The 16496-nt window shown below is 33.0% G+C and overlaps 1 protein-coding gene across 1 annotated transcript; it reads right to left on the minus strand.

The window, feature by feature from the left end:
• Window positions 1-3697: 3697 nt before the first annotated feature.
• Window positions 3698-16468, minus strand: LOC127734135 (28S ribosomal protein S30, mitochondrial-like). The gene is made up of 4 exons (XM_052243815.1): window positions 15646-16468; window positions 13045-13156; window positions 5012-5185; window positions 3698-4398 (listed from the first exon to the last, which is right to left on the minus strand). The coding sequence occupies exons 1-4, from the start codon at window positions 16453-16455 to the stop codon at window positions 4019-4021; spliced, it is 1476 nt and encodes a 491-aa protein (XP_052099775.1). The 5' UTR covers window positions 16456-16468; the 3' UTR covers window positions 3698-4018.
• Between the last annotated feature and the right edge of the window lie 28 nt (window positions 16469-16496).

Below are 16496 nucleotides of genomic sequence, written 5' to 3' on the forward strand. Positions count from 1 at the left end.
AATAAGCCTCAAGAGTCTGTTGAGTTCAAAAGGAATGTAATTCTTGACTTTGCACAAAGGTTGGAGCTTTTCAGTTCATTGATGAAGACTTTTGAGAAACTATCAAGATGGAGAAATGAAGACTGAGTTAATTTGAGGTATTGGTTAGTTTCTAGTATATCATAGGATATTTGTCTGCAGTTTTCATCAAATATTCTTTCTTTCCCTAAACAAGATTATATGAGTCAATATGAATATTTTGTACAGGAAAAGGCAAAACTGACAACACAAAAATGTGGGGATTGAAAAAATAAATCATGAGAATCATGAGATGAGATTTAATTACATTTCTGTGAAATCAAGGTACATATGAAAATAAAGAGATGCATTATGATTGCCATTGTGACAACTTTCCATCAGAGTCCAATTGATGTGGATATATAATAAACAATAGGTCATAATATGGCGTTTCGTACTATGAACATCAAAATTATTTATTTTGTAAAAATATTTCCTTTCTCTATGGGAACTGTACACGTATATCTAACAACACAATTATTTTCATTTACCTGTGTTTAAAGTTATTGCAAATGGCTGATATTTTTGTTCGAGCATATTGTTTTTCTTAAATTGTTTAACATTTCATACCGATATAACAGGTTACTTTTATTATTCTTCCCTTAGTTTATTTATTTTGTATTTGCATTGTATCATAGGTCAAATTTATTTGTTCAGTGTATGTTCACTCGTGTTAATATGTCCTTTGATTGAGTTAAGCTATTTCAGTTGATATTTTATTGTGTGTCTTTCTATGTTGTGATGTTACACTATTGTTTCAGAAAAAGGGTGAAGGTTTGGTACCATTAAAACGTTTAAACCCGCTGCATTTGTTTGCACCTGTCCTAAGTCAGGAATCTGATGTTCAGTAGTTGTCGTTTGTTGATGTGGTTCATAAGTGTTTCTCGTTTCTCGGTTTTTATATAGATTAGACCGTTGGTTTTCCCGTTTGAATGGTTTTACACTAGTAATTTTTGGGGCCCTTTATAGCTTACTGTTCAGTGTGAGCCAAGGCTCCGTGTTGAAGACCGTACTTTGACCTATAATGGTTTAATTTTATAAATTTTGACTTGGATGGAGAGTTGTCTCATTGGCACTCATACCACATCTTCTTATATCTATTTAAAACATTGTTTTTCTGTCAGTTTTTCTTAATTGAATTATAAACAGTTGACACTGTGTTATGTCTCCCCTGTTTATAATTTTGCTAGTATACAGCAAATATTGAAATTTATTCCCTCAGTAGACCATGACTGAGAAGGCTGAGTTAAATAATCTTTATGGAAATGATGTGCCAATGCTAATACAACTGCATACCTATTATCATCAACTATCTGTTTGTAATTCCCCATAAACTAACCTGATCGCAAACTTTTACATAGTTGATGATGCCATAAAATTCACATCTAAGTCCTTGCCTACATAATTTTGTCAAGAAGATACAATCACAAGGGTGTCCATCTGCCTCTCATCAAGGTTCAGATTGTGTGATGTGAAGTAGATACATAGAAACATGAAACATCAGTTAATACATGGAGATGCAGACTATTCAAAATTTATGTCTCAAACATTCATATTTTTGTTTAAAAGAACAATGTAGTTGTAACTAAGAACTATGGTCAATGTTTCCAAGCAGGTATCTAATATTCTAGGTTTACTATATACATTTGATACAAGATGTATTATGTAAAGAGGGTGGTTTGTTCTCAATTTCACAATTAAATGATGGTTATGTAGGAGTGGGATAAGACTGGTGTAAACATTTAAGATTGGTACCCCTGATGTGATATGATATATGAAACCTCACATGAGAAAAAAAAAATCAAATCTTTCAAAATTGTGTCAAAAGGATAATGAACATCATTTCCATACTTGAATGATTTCAATTTAGCTGTTACCTTTGATTCAGAATTAAGATAGTCTGAGGAATAGCTTGATGAATTTCAAGTGAATACACTTATTGTCCCCTGCACATGTTGGATAGGACAGTATCGCCACATTTTGATGGTCATGCTTTGGCCAATAGACCTATCTTTCAGGATGACAATGCTCGACCCCATTGTGCTTGGATTGTGAGACAAAATTTGGAATCTGAGGCAATTGACACCAAACCATTTCAAGCAATGTCACATGTGGGATATTATCATGCAAAACATTAATCAGAAAGTACCTTGATTTATAACAGTTGCTGAACTAAGAAAAGACTTGGTACAGGAATGGCAGAGGTTCCCTTAATTTTAACCCCAAACGTATTTCAAAGGGAATGAGAAAACCTTTTTTAAATTAATCTGTACAGGAAATGCTGATGATAAACCTGATTTTGATTATTTGATTATCAGAGTTTGAAGTGACAGTACATGTGTGAATATTTAGCTTCAGGAACGATAGAATTTTGTTTCTGCATTTACAAATCATGAAACATGTTGTGGACTTAAAAATAATTTCACTGGGCATTTTAATGTAATTTTTCTCCTATAATAAGAGTGCACACCACTGAAATGTCTCGCCTGCTTTACTTAAAATTGAATTTATGTTGAAAGCCTGAAATATAAAGGCTTTACTACAAGTATCATATCACATAAACTTAACATTATCAATGTTCTATGAAATGGGGTCACAGTCAGATAAACCATGCAAGACCGACATGTTCACCTTACAAGTCATTAAATTCACCAAATATAGTGATCCCGTCACTTATAGTACCTGAGAAACAGATCAAACAACAAAATCTTTAAATTGATAATGAACAATGAAAATGAGGTCAAGGTAATATAAACCCTGCCCGACAGACATGTACACCTTACTATCATTCCATACACCAAATGTAGAGGCCCTATTGCTTAAAGTGTCTTGAGAAATAGATCAAAACACAAAAAACTAAACATTGTCCAATGAACCATGAAATTGAGGTCAATGTCAGATGAAACCTGCCAGTCAGATATGTACACGTTACAATCATTCCATACACCGAATTTAGTTGACCTTTTGCATATACTGTAATATTGGAGATATAGACTTGACCATGTAACTTAAACCTTGATCACTGATCCACGACATGAGGTAGAGGTCAGGTGAAACCTACCTGACAGACATATAGACCTTGCAAGGAAACCATATACCAAATATAGTTAAGTAAATTCAGAAATTATTGCGAGGTTTTATTAATGCGATTAATGCGACTGGGTGAGTATTGCAATAATAAGAACTTGCATTCTGATATCGGATACATATGGCTGTATTCAGATTCTCCTAAAATCGCAATAATCAATTTCGCATTTTTGCCCATTCTTCAAAAATCGCAATAATAAATGCATACAATAATTTCTGAATTGACAGTATCCTATTACTCATAATAAGTGAGTATTTCAGTTTAAGAAAAAAATGCATTTTTTTTTAAGCTGTCATTGAACCAAGAAAATGAGGTCAAGGACAATGGAAATATGACAGATGGAAAAATTGTAACAAAGTATCTGCATACAAGTCGTGAAGGTATAATGCATCCAGGTATTCTATATTCTGAAATATAAAGCTTTATACAAATAGTTGATGCCGTCACAGGCAAGGCAAAAATGATCATAAAATTTACCAAACATATGGTTCAGTTGTGTACCTTGGTATTAATACCATTCATGATCTAGGTTTCAAACAAATATCAAAAAATAAATTCATGTTGTTAAATACCAACTTTTTTAATTCTAAAATAATACATCACTGGAAAAACTTTTGTCTGTGGTATTTCCATTCTCAATTTTATATATTATTTGTAAAGCTAACCAGGTTAGAAGCTAGTTTTCATTAACTGAGTATTCATATAGGTACCACCTTCCGTTTTTTGTTCTTTTGTTAGTTTTTTATTTGTGCTTCACACTTCAAGTCCTTTTCCAACTGATATTTAGTTTGTACTTATATTTTGCTGTTACACCACTCTAAAATTGTCTAAAACAATTTATTTTTTCATCTAAAGCTTACATTTCCATCATTTTTAGCTTTCATCATAAGTAACTTCTTTTTCAATAATTACTTCTTCCACATATTTAGGAATTTCTGGTTGCATTCTGTCTGGTGAATCTTGTGGAATTGTTGGTCTCAGTTCACATCCACGATCTACTGGCTTTAACGCGAAACATCTCATTAAGGCTTTAAAGGTATCGTCATTAAAACCTTTTAACTGTCCGTTTTCAATGACATCATACAGAGGTAGACTGTCCTGTAAGAAGCATATGTTCCTTAAGGGATTCGCATCATCACCTTTCCACAAATGAAGTGTATTTAATTGATAAGAATAGATAGAAAACAGTCTACCATCTGTCATTATTGTCTGTGTTGTAAATGGGTAAGTTATATCCACAAAGGTGCTGAATCCTGCAAAATGAAATATATGTGTATCAGCTTGAATGAACTATTTGCAAACATGTATAAATTAAAATTTAGTTATTGTCTTCTATGAAATCAAGTCTGTCAAATCTGTGATGCAAAACCCTAAAGGAGATGATGGTACTACTTGGAACAATTCTTGATAAAAATATAGCATTTTAATACCCACATAAATGTTTCAAAATCTTTTATTCACCCCATGCTGATGATGAAGGCATGATTTTTGCACAAATTTAAAGTTTACTGTAAGTAGTAACTAGCCTGTAGACAATGAGATTGGAAATTTGATAACAGCTTGATAAAATGTGTTGGTCTCAGATCTTAATTTACTGAGATAGCCAGAGGTCGTGGTCGGTACAGTTTGCTTCCTCCACCAATAAAAATTGGCTGCAATGATGAAGCCAAGAGTGGTGAAAGTGGTGTTAAACATCAACAATCAATCAATCTTTCAATAGGTACAAATGTAGAAAACAAGGTAAATGTTGATGTTATTGTTAACCTAGCAAACAAGAAAACTGAACTTTATTCTTCTTTGTATACATGCAAGTAAATATACTGCGGTAAAAATATGGAGTGAATCAAGACACTATCACTAATATACCTTGATTATAAGCTTGAGCTACAGTGGATATAAAGGCAGTGTTCATTCCATAGTATTTCAGCGATTCAGAAGCTATTTCTTCTCCGAGATTCTTCTCTAAATACTGACAGTAAGATATGTTACGTGGTATGAAGGATAGATTTACAAACTGGTATGGATCTTGTGGAAGATAACCTACAAAATATAGAAATGCAAACTTCAATGAATTTGGTAACAAATAAAACTTCATTATGACAGTTCAGGTCAAAATGATTTCAACCATAAACCATAATATCATATATACTAGAGACTCTAAAGAGCTGGTGTTGCTCACCTGGATCTATGTGAATCATCAACAATGGCCATTCTCCAACATTGTAGACTATAATATAATTTATGACTAAAACCTCTTTTATGGCTAATCATGTCTTTCTGATCATTTTTAGGCAGTTAAGCTGCCTTATGCGAGCACCCTAGATTTGTGTTCTACCCAATAAATGCTGAAATACGTGCCATTAATATTATCTAGCTGGCTATTATGTTATTTATAACTAATTGGACATTTTTTTAATACTTTTATTTCTGGAATACAAAAAATATGACCAGAAAAACCTTAAATGATCGTCGAACTACCCAAAAGTTTTGAAGTTGCACATAGGAAGTAGTGGTCAATAGAAATCCGTACGTAGTTTATATCCCCTGTGCTTTTGGCTACGATGTCAAAGAACAATTGTATGAAATATTTCATCTTCTGTCTTACCCTTTTATTCAGAATTACCAGGGTAAATGGAATTTAAAAAAAAAAATTAACATAAAAGTCCATCTGCAATGTCTTAAAAAAGTTATGCTTGAAGTAAGAATGATTAATACAAATTAAACAACAATATTTACAGAATATTAACAAACAATGTAAAGCAGACACCCCACCCCCTCCTGATTGAGAACTTGTAAACAGTCGAGATCCCCACCCCTAAACCATATATATTCATGTATGGGACAATATAACAAATCAAATGAAATATATGGGGAGTTCCTCGGGTCACCCCACCCTCTCCTGTTTGAGAACTTGGAAATGGTCGAGATCCCCACCCCTAAACCATATATTCAGGTATGGGACCATTAAACAAATCAAATGAAATATAGGGGGAGTCCATGGGGACATCCCTACCCCTCTTGTTTGAGAACTTGTAAACAGTCAAGATCCCCACCCCTAAACCATATATATTCATGTATGGGACAATATAACAAAGCAAATGAAATATTTGGGGAGTCCCTGGGGTCACCCCACCCCCTCCTGTTTGAGAACTTGGAAATGGTCGAGATCCCCACCCCTAAACCATATATATTCATGTATGGGACAATATAACAAATCAAATGAAATATATGGGGAGTTCATGGGGTCACCCCAACCCCTCATGTTTGAGAACTTGGAAATAGTTGAGATCTCCACCCCTAAACCATATACATTCCTGTATGGGACAATAAAACAAATCAAATGAAATATAGGGGGAGTCCCTGGGGACACCCCAACCCCTCCTGTTTGAGAACTTGTAAACAGTCAAGATCCCCACCCCTAAACCATATATATTCATGTATGGGACAATATAACAAATCAAATGAAATATATGGGGAGTTCCTCGGGTCACCCCACCCACTCCTGTTTGAGAACTTGGAAATGGTCGAGATCCCCACCCCTAAACCATATATATTCATGTATGGGACAATAAAACAAATCAAATGAAATATAGAGGGAGTCCATGGGGACACCCCACCCCCTCTTGTTTGAGAACTTGTAAACAGTCAAGATCCCCACCCCTAAACCATATGTATTCATGTATGGGACAATATAACAAATCAAATGAAATATATGGGGAGTTCCTCGGGTCACCCCATCCCCTCCTGTTTGAGAACTTGGAAATGGTCAAGATCCCCACCCCTAAACCATATATATTCATGTATGGGACAATAAAACAAATCAAATGAAATATAGGGGGAGTCCATGGGGACACCCCACCCCTCTTGTTTGCGAACTTGTAAACAGTCAAGATCCCCACGCCTAAACCATATGTATTCATGTATTGGACAATATAACAAATCAAATGAAATATATGGGGAGTTCCTCGGGTCACCCCACCCCTCCTGTTTGAGAACTTGGAAATGGTCGAGATCCCCACCCCTAAACCATATATATTCATGTATGGGACAATATAACAAATCAAATGAAATATTTGGGGAGTCCCTGGGGTCACCCCACCCCTCCTGTTTGAGAACTTGGAAATGGTCGAGATCCCCACCCCTAAACCATATGTATTCATGTATGGGACAATATAACAAATCAAATGAAATATAGGGGAAGTCCATGGGGTCACCCCTACCCCTCCTGTTTGAGAACTTGTAAACGGTCGAGATACCCACACCTAAACCATATTTATTCCTGTTCATCATTTCAAAAAGATTTGAATGACATACAGGGTCAATCTCCTAGGTGTCACATATGCATACAACTTTACTAGACCAAACCAATATAAACTGGACTTTGCCCAATGTCAGGAGACCATGGGAATGACGAATTATGGAGGCTTTGTTTGGGAGACTTCATAACGGCATCCTGTTACAATTATTTCTTGTTTATTATAAAATTTTATTGATGCAAAAAATAAGTCTAGGTTAATTGAATTTACTTTAATTATTTATTAAATTATTTCTAGGCCGTATCTTGACCTATAATGGTTTACTTTTATAAATTGTAACTTGGATGGAGAGTTGTCTCATTGGCACTCATACCACATCTTCCTATATCTATCTATAATAATTTTCATTTATGGCTCATTTTAAAGAAAACATATAAATCTTTCAAGCAGTGTAAAGCGAGAATACTTGACCAACTGTTTTATAATCACCTGTCATTTTATTCCAAACTTGGTATGGAGTAACATCATGCACTTGGGGTGAAGATGGGGTCATTTACATTGATATATGAGTTGCTTTTGAAAACCTTGATGAAATATTAATTAATTTGCCTTAATAATCAATTCATTTAATGAACATAAATGTACAATATACGAATGTTTAATGTTTGTTCTTTCAAATCTTTAAAAAAAAATTGAAGCAACACTGCCACAGTTTTCATAATTACGTTTGCCTTGGTTTTTGGTTAACTGCCTACAGCGCTTACAGTGCTTTGATTACTGTATACAGTTTCTCTTTTATCTTCTATATTTTTTGCCAAAATGAAAAAGGGGAAAACTCATCGTTTAAGGGCAATCACTTCTATAAGGAGACGACCATCAATTACAGCTATGTTGAAGGTGACCTATAAGAAAATCTTACTTTATGAATTTTTTGTTGTTTGCAGTTTCTGTTTATCCACCAATGTTTTTCACCAAAAAATAAAAAAATAGGTAAAAAACATCATTCAAGGACATATTCCTGTAAGAAGTTTACTGACTATTTAGGCCATTTTAGCATGTTGATGTATTTATAAGATCTGGTGATAAATTTTGATTTTTTTAAGTTTTTATCTACATGAATCTTTTATATTTTTTAAGATAGTACAAGTACTGGCAAAAGCGCCCAAAATTTGTAAAAATTATAATTTAGGGGCAATATCTCCTAAAGCCAGATTACTGATCATTTTAGTTATTAAAATTATTCATCAATTATAGTTTTCAAGATAAAAGGCAATAAAATGCTTCGCTGGGGCGCAGCTTGATACGACCGCAGAGGTCGAACCCTGAACAGTTGGGGCAAGTATGGACACAACATTCAAGCTTGATACAGCTCTGAATTTGGATTGCTATTAAATATTTGACACAGCATAGGTTTCTGACACAGAAAGAATGTGGTCTAAGAACTTGAATTTTTTTAATTTACCTATTATGGTCCAATGTCCAAAATCAAAATACATGGTTAGATTCAGCATATCAAATAACCCCATATATTCAATTTTTGTTAAAATCAAACAAAGTTTAATTTTGGACCCCAACTTAGACAAACTTGAAAACTGGGCCCATAATCAAAAATCTAAACACATGTTTAGATTCAGCATATCAAAGAACCCCAAGAATTCAATTTTTGCTAAAATCAAACTAAGTTTAATTTTGGACCCTTTGGACCTTAATGTAGACCAATTTAAAAAACGGGACTTAAAATTAAAAATCTAAATACACGGTTAGATTTGGAATATCAAAGAACCCTAATAATTCAATTTTTGATGAAATCAAACAAAGTTTAATTTTGGACCCTTTTGACCTCAATATGAACCAATTTGATAGCCAGGCCCACAAATAAAAAATCTAAATTCATGGTTAGATTCAGCATATCAAAGAACCCCATATATTCAATTTTTGTTGAAATCAAAAAAAGTTTAATTTTGGACTCCAACTTGGACCAACTTGAAAACTGGGCCCATAATCAAAAATCTAAACACATGTTTAGATTCAGCATATCAAAGAACCCCAAGAATTCAATTTTTGTTAAAATCAAACTAAGTTTAATTTTGGACCCTTTGGACCTCAATGAAGACCAATTTAAAAAACAGGACCCAAATTAAAAATCTAAAAACACGGATAGATTTGGCATATCAAAGAACCCCAATAATTCAATTTTCGATGAAATCAAACAAAGTTTAATTTTGGACCCTTTTGACCTCAATATGAACCAATTTGATAGCGGGGCCTATAAATAAAAAATCTAAATACATGGTTAGATTCAGCATATCAAAGAACCTCATATATTCAATTTTTGTTGAAATCAAACAAAGTTTAATTTTGGACCCCAATTTGGACCAACTTGAAAACTGGGCCCATAATCAAAAATCTAAATACATGTTTAGATTCAGCATATCAAAGAACCTCATATATTCAATTTTTGTTGAAATCAAACAAAGTTTAAATACTGGACCCTACCTTGGACCAACTTGAAAACTGGGCCCATAATCAAAAATCTAAACACATGTTTAGATTCAGCAAATCAAAGAACCCCAAGAATTCAATTTTTGTCAAAATCAAACTAAGTTTAATTTTGGACCCTTTGGACCTCAATGTAGACCAATTTAAAAAACAGGACCCAAATTTAAAAACCTAAATACACCGTTAGATTTGGAATATCAAAGAACCCCAATAATTCAATTTTAGATGAAATCAAACAAAGTTTAATTTTGGACCCTTTTGACCTCAATATGAACCAATTAGATAACGGGGTCCACAAATAAAAAATCTAAATACATGGTTAGATTCAGCATATCAAAGAACCCCATATATTCAATTTTTGTTGAAATCAAACAAAGTTTAATTTTGGACCCCAATTTGGACCAACTTGAAAACTGGGCCAAAAATCAAAAATCTAAATACATGTTTAGATTCAGCATATCAAAGAACCTCATATATTCAATTTTTGCTAAAATCAAACAAAGTTTAATTTTGGACCCTTTGGACATTAATGTAGACCAATTTGAAAACTGGACCCAAAATTAAAAATCTAAATACACTGTTAGATTCGGCATAACAAATAAATAAATGTGATCAAAGATTTTACAAATCTAATGCGCCATACTGTGCAATTAAAGATTACTTCTTGAAATTTTTCAATATTTGAAATTTGAAAAAAAAAAAATATTTGAAGAATAATTCTTTTTAATTTCTGAAATCTGAAATGAGAAAAAATTGGCCCCCCACAATTTCTTTTTATCCCCCCCCCCCCCCTTTTTCCCCCCAAAAAATTCTTTCCCTCAAGATATGGTCATAATCTCAATTCAAATTTCCAATGGAGTTGGCAACCATAATTACCCATTTAAATTTACCATAGTGCTAACTTAATCTATTTTATAATAGAATTAATAAAAATATAGTGTCAAATCTTTCATATGGATTTTTTTGTAAAAAAAAAAGTTGAAAACATTTGCAGATATTTTTACTGGTCTTCCTTTATAAATATGCATTTCTTTAAACATAATTTAAAAGCAGTGTAAGGGAAGTAACCAAAACGTTGTATTTGGATTACCTCCCTTACACTGTTTTAGATTATCTTTATTGTTCATTAACCATTACTTTATACATAATTTAAAAGCAGTGTAAGGGAGATAATTTCAATGATGTATTTGATTTATCTCCCTTACACTGCTTTAAATTATGTTTTGTACTAAAGTATTTGTCCATTAACCAGGACAACCTTGTTTTTCCCCCTTTTTTGCCCCTAATTCCTAAACGGTTTGAGCCATAACCCCCCAAAGCAAATCCTAACCATCCCTTTGTGGTATGGAAACTTGTAGTATAATTTCAGAGAGATCCATACACCGTTCCACAGTTATTGTCTGGAAACTAGAAAATGCTCATTTTTGGCCCCTTTTTGGCCCCTAATTCCTTAACTGTTGGTACCATAACCCCCAAAATCAATCCCAACCTTCCTTTTGTGGTATTTAACCTTATGGTCAAATTTCAAAAAGATCCATTCACTTAAACTAAAGTTAGAGTGCGAAAACCAATATGTATTCGGACGACGACGCCGGACGACGACGACGACGACGCCAACGTCATACCAATATACGACCACAAAATTTTTTTGCGGTCGTATAAAAACGTAAAAAATTGCATTTAAGGTAATGAATTCTATAATGAGTCGACCAAGTATTTTGGCAATTTGACTTTTTGTAAATCTTGTATTGTGGATCATTTTGGCTATTTAAAGTATCTCTCTATTATAGTTATCTAAATAATAGACAATAACGAAAGAAGAAAAAAAAAGGCAAAAATCATCAATTAAGGACAATAACTGCTATAAGGTCAACTGACAATTTCAGCAATGTTTAACCTATTTGTAGATCTTGTTTTGTTGATCATTTTTGCTATTAAAAGTTTGTAACTATCTATTATAATCTTTTATGATAATGGGTAAAATTGCAAATAATTGGTAAACATTTTCATTAAGAGCAATAACTCCAACAAGGAGTAGACTGAACATTTCTGCCATGTTGACTTTCAGCAGATCTTCATTCTTGTCTTGCTGACCATTTTTGCTATTTTCAAAAAGTTTCTCTATATCTATTTTAGTTTTCAAGATAACAGACAAAAATAAAGAAAAAAATGGTAAAATTTGTCATTTTAGGGCAATTACTCCTATAAGTCCTCTGACATTTTTAATGAAAATGGACAGTAGGTAGATGTTCTCTATCTCTAGTCATGGTAGTGGTTTTCAAGATAATAGACAAAACTTGCATTTTACCATGTATGTTCTACTTTTTGCCATATCTGCATGGCAGTGCCATAGTGGTTGGCAAATTGGCAGGTTGGATCATTGAACACTACAACATGTACATGTATATATTGAAAAAAATAATTAAATTGATTAATTAAATGCTTCCAAGTATAGAAACTGATACTAAGATCCCTACAGATCAATTCATACCCTTGGCCCACAGTTGTACCTTTTATTTTGTTTCACTTAACTATTCCTGTAAAGGTAGTTATGTAACTTCTAGGAGTTTTGTGAAATAAATTCCAGTTTGTTTCATACGACATGTACACATGTACCGGTAATCAAATATTAAAATAACATCAATATTCAATATTTTAACTTCACTTTCAGCACAACTTTTTTTTTAGATTTCTCCATTTTAAATGCTCTTTAACTTGGTATTTGATTGGCCTTCCAATTGTTATGGTGAGTTTTATGAGGATGAATAGTCAACTGGCATACCAAATTACAAGTCTTGTATCTTTGAATTTTTTTTTAAAACAAATGCATTTTGATTTATTTATGAGGAATTTCAATGTCAATTGACATTAACTATTGTTAATGCATGCCTCTATTTCATCTTCTGATAGGTGTACAATCAGCTTCTATATTGTAAGAAATACAATTCATGTAAATATGTATACATCATTATCAATGATTATATAGGATTTAGAACAACTAATATAAACTTGCTGGTGACTGTTCAATGACCGTCATTGTAAAAGATACAATTTAGTGATGAAAATGAGTAAACAATTCTGAAATGAATTTATGCACATATGGGACTTCAATGAAAATACAGACATACAACATCTAGTACAGACCTGGATCACACTTTGGTTTGACCCAAGCATTAGGAGTTCCTAACACATTTGGCCATAGTCTACATTCTGGATAGGGTTCACTTGTACATTTGACATCATCTCTTGGTACAAACTGAAAAGACGAGAAAATTCAAAAGGTATATAAATATAAACAAGAATGTGTCCATAGTACATGGATGCCCCACTCGCACTATCATTTTCTATGTTCAGTGGACCGTGAAATTGGGGTCAAAACTCTAATTTGGCATTAAAATTAGAAAGATCATATCATAAGGAACATGTGTACTAAGTTTCAAGTTGATTGGACTTCAACTTCATCAAAAACTACCTAGACCAAAAACTTTAACCTGCCCACTCGCACTATCATTTTCTATGTTCAGTGGACCGTGAAATTGGGGTCAAAACTCTAATTTGGCATTAAAATTAGAAAGATCATATCATAAGGAACATGTGTACTAAGTTTCAAGTTGATTGGACTTCAACTTCATCAAAAAACTACCTAGACCAAAAACTTTAACCTGAAGCGGGACAGATGCACAGACCGAAAAACATAATGCCCCTAGGTGAGGCATAAAAATACCCAATTCAACAACAAGAAAATGTATCCATAGCTGCAGAACTGGGGTAATTAAAAAAGGTAATTGTAATAATACCTGTAATTACATGTAATTACAATTTTAAAAGTACAAAACTGTAATTGAAAGTAATGAGTTACATGTACATTGCTTATCTGTCAGGAAATTATGGATAACTTTTGAATTACTTTGAAATACATTGCAGTATTTGCTTGAAAGTTTCAAAACATTTCTAGTTTTTTTGCATATTCACTCACACATGAAAACTCCTTGTTTTTCTTATTATATATACATGTAGTATGCACTTGATATGTTTGAATTTCTATTTTTAAACTTAAGGTTGTAAAAATTATTATGTTTAAGAAAATTAAAACATAGCACTGCTACATATTACAATATAAATTTGATTGGTACAAACTGTTAGGCAAACTAATGATTACATCCAAATTTTAAATCCTGATTTTTTATTCTGATGTTTACACAGTATTTCATCGTTGTTCATGAGAAAACTTATGAAAGTGAAAAAAAAGGAAACTGTTGAATGAGCATGAAACACAATAAATCTGATAAGAGGCAAACTCAGTAACAGATGTCCTTGGAAAATATTTAATTGATTTATTGTTGCAAAAATATATAATTCTTTTCTAAAAATGTCCTGTACCAAGTCAAGAATATGGCAGTTGTTATCAAATAGTCTGTTTCTATGTATGTTGGCGTTTGTTTTTGTAGCAGTTCAGTGTTGATGTTGTTCCGTTTTGTTTCCTCTTATAGTTGATGTGTTTCCCTCAGTTTTATACAATTTTATACCATCAGATTTGCTCTAAATGCTTTGGTTTCAGAGATATGAGCCAAAAACTGCATTTTACCCTATGTATTATTTTTTTGCCATGTCGGCCATCTTGGTTTGCGGGCAGGGTCATCGGACACATTTTTTAAACTAGATACCCTAATAATGATTGTGGACAATTTTGGTTAAATTTGTCTTGGTAGTTTCAGAGGAGAAGATTTTTGTAAAAGATTACAAAAATTTACGAAAAATGGTTAAAAATTGACTATAAAGGGCAATAACTCCTTAAGGGGTCAACTGACCATTTTGGTCAAGTTGACTTATTTGTAGATCATACTTTGCTGAACATTATTGCTGTTTACAGTTTATCTCTATCTATAATAATATTCAAGATAATAACCAAAAACGGCAAAATTTCCTTAAAATTACCAATTCAGGGGCAGCAACCCAACAACGGGTTGTCCAATTCATCTGAAAATTTCAGGGCAGATAGATCTTGACCTGATAAACAATTTTACCCCATGTCAGATTTGCTCTAAATACTTTGGTTTCAGAGATATAAGCCAAAATCTACATTTTACCCCTATGTTCTATTTTTAGCCATGGCGGCCATCTTGGTTGGTTGGCAGGGTCATCGGACACATTTTTTAAACTAGATACCCCAATGATGATTGTGGCCAAGTTTGGTCAAATTTGGCCCAGTAGTTTCAGAGGAGAAGATTTTTGTAAAAGTTTACGGACGACGGACGCAAAGTGATGAGAAAAGCTCACTTGACCTTTCAGGTCAGGTGAGCTAAAAATGTACCATGTCGGGATCACACTATGACATTTCAGTGAACTGTGAAATCTTGATCAAAAAACAAAAGTGCATATCATTAAAAACATGTACATGTACAACATGTAAGTTTCAAGTTAATCATAAACTCCCTTCAACATGAAGGATGAAAAAACAGACAGACTTACATTGATATTTTTTTAAACAGTTTCTGCTTTAAATGAAAAATATGGACTGATAATGGACATGATGGAAACAAACATATATAACTTTAATAATATCATTCATTCATTATATTTCAAATGACAAGTATAATTATTTTATTTGGGTTTTTCAAACAGACATTTCCATTTCTTATACAATTTTTAGGAAACCTTATATTATATACATATATACATGTAACCTACTACCATTTAATAATAAAGAGGTATTCTTATTAGAAATGAGGGCAAATTTCTGTTTACCTCTGGTAGTGGATTTGATGTCCGTAACTGACAGCTTAACTTGCTCTCTGACTGATACTTGGAATAGTTCTGAAAATACTTTTTGGGAAGAGGCCATGTTGGAATTGAGTAATCTGTCTTTGCCTTTTCATAGTTTCTCCATGGTTTCATTGGTGGGACTCCATATCTATCCCAATAGGCTGAAATTTCTACTTCTGGATCAAATTGTAAATTAAACAAATGTTCATATTTAGTTGAAAGTACTGTGATCAAATCGAAAACCAAAGATTGAATTAATTTAGTATTCAAAGCCTCTGGCTTTTTAGGATCAAACATTTTGCCAAGATGTTGAACCAAAAACTCCTGTTCCTCAAGTAGTTTATCCTGGAGAATATTTCTAATGTCTTTAAATTCATTTTCAATATCTATATCTATGTTTTTGACAACATCTGGGGCATCATTGATAAGAACAGTTTTTGTTTTATCCTGCTGATAATCTGACAGGCCAGTATTTGCTTGAATTGAATTATACTTCCACAATTTAGAACCATATTTTGATTCTTTGGTTGCCAAAAAACTCAGTCGCTCCTCTACAGATGCCATACTTTTCCATGTTTCTCCTTCTTCATGCCAGGTCCATGCAATATCTCTGTCCATTCCACCCCATTCCCCAGGTGGGTATTTTGGTTTAATGGGAGGATAGTGTAGATCATTGTCTTGTTCTTCTGTTTTCAGTAATGCAGATGATTGATTTGACCTTGAAATAAAGCGTCTATATCTGATTTTGTCAAATAAATTGAAAAGTCGTGATCTTGTTGTGGAGATCGCCATCTTTATTCTGATCTGGGTATGTCTTGCGATTATTTGGTAGA

The sequence above is a fragment of the Mytilus californianus genome, unplaced genomic scaffold (genome assembly GCF_021869535.1).
Source record: "Mytilus californianus isolate M0D057914Y unplaced genomic scaffold, xbMytCali1.0.p SCAF_3, whole genome shotgun sequence".
NCBI classification, from domain to species: domain Eukaryota; kingdom Metazoa; phylum Mollusca; class Bivalvia; order Mytilida; family Mytilidae; genus Mytilus; species Mytilus californianus.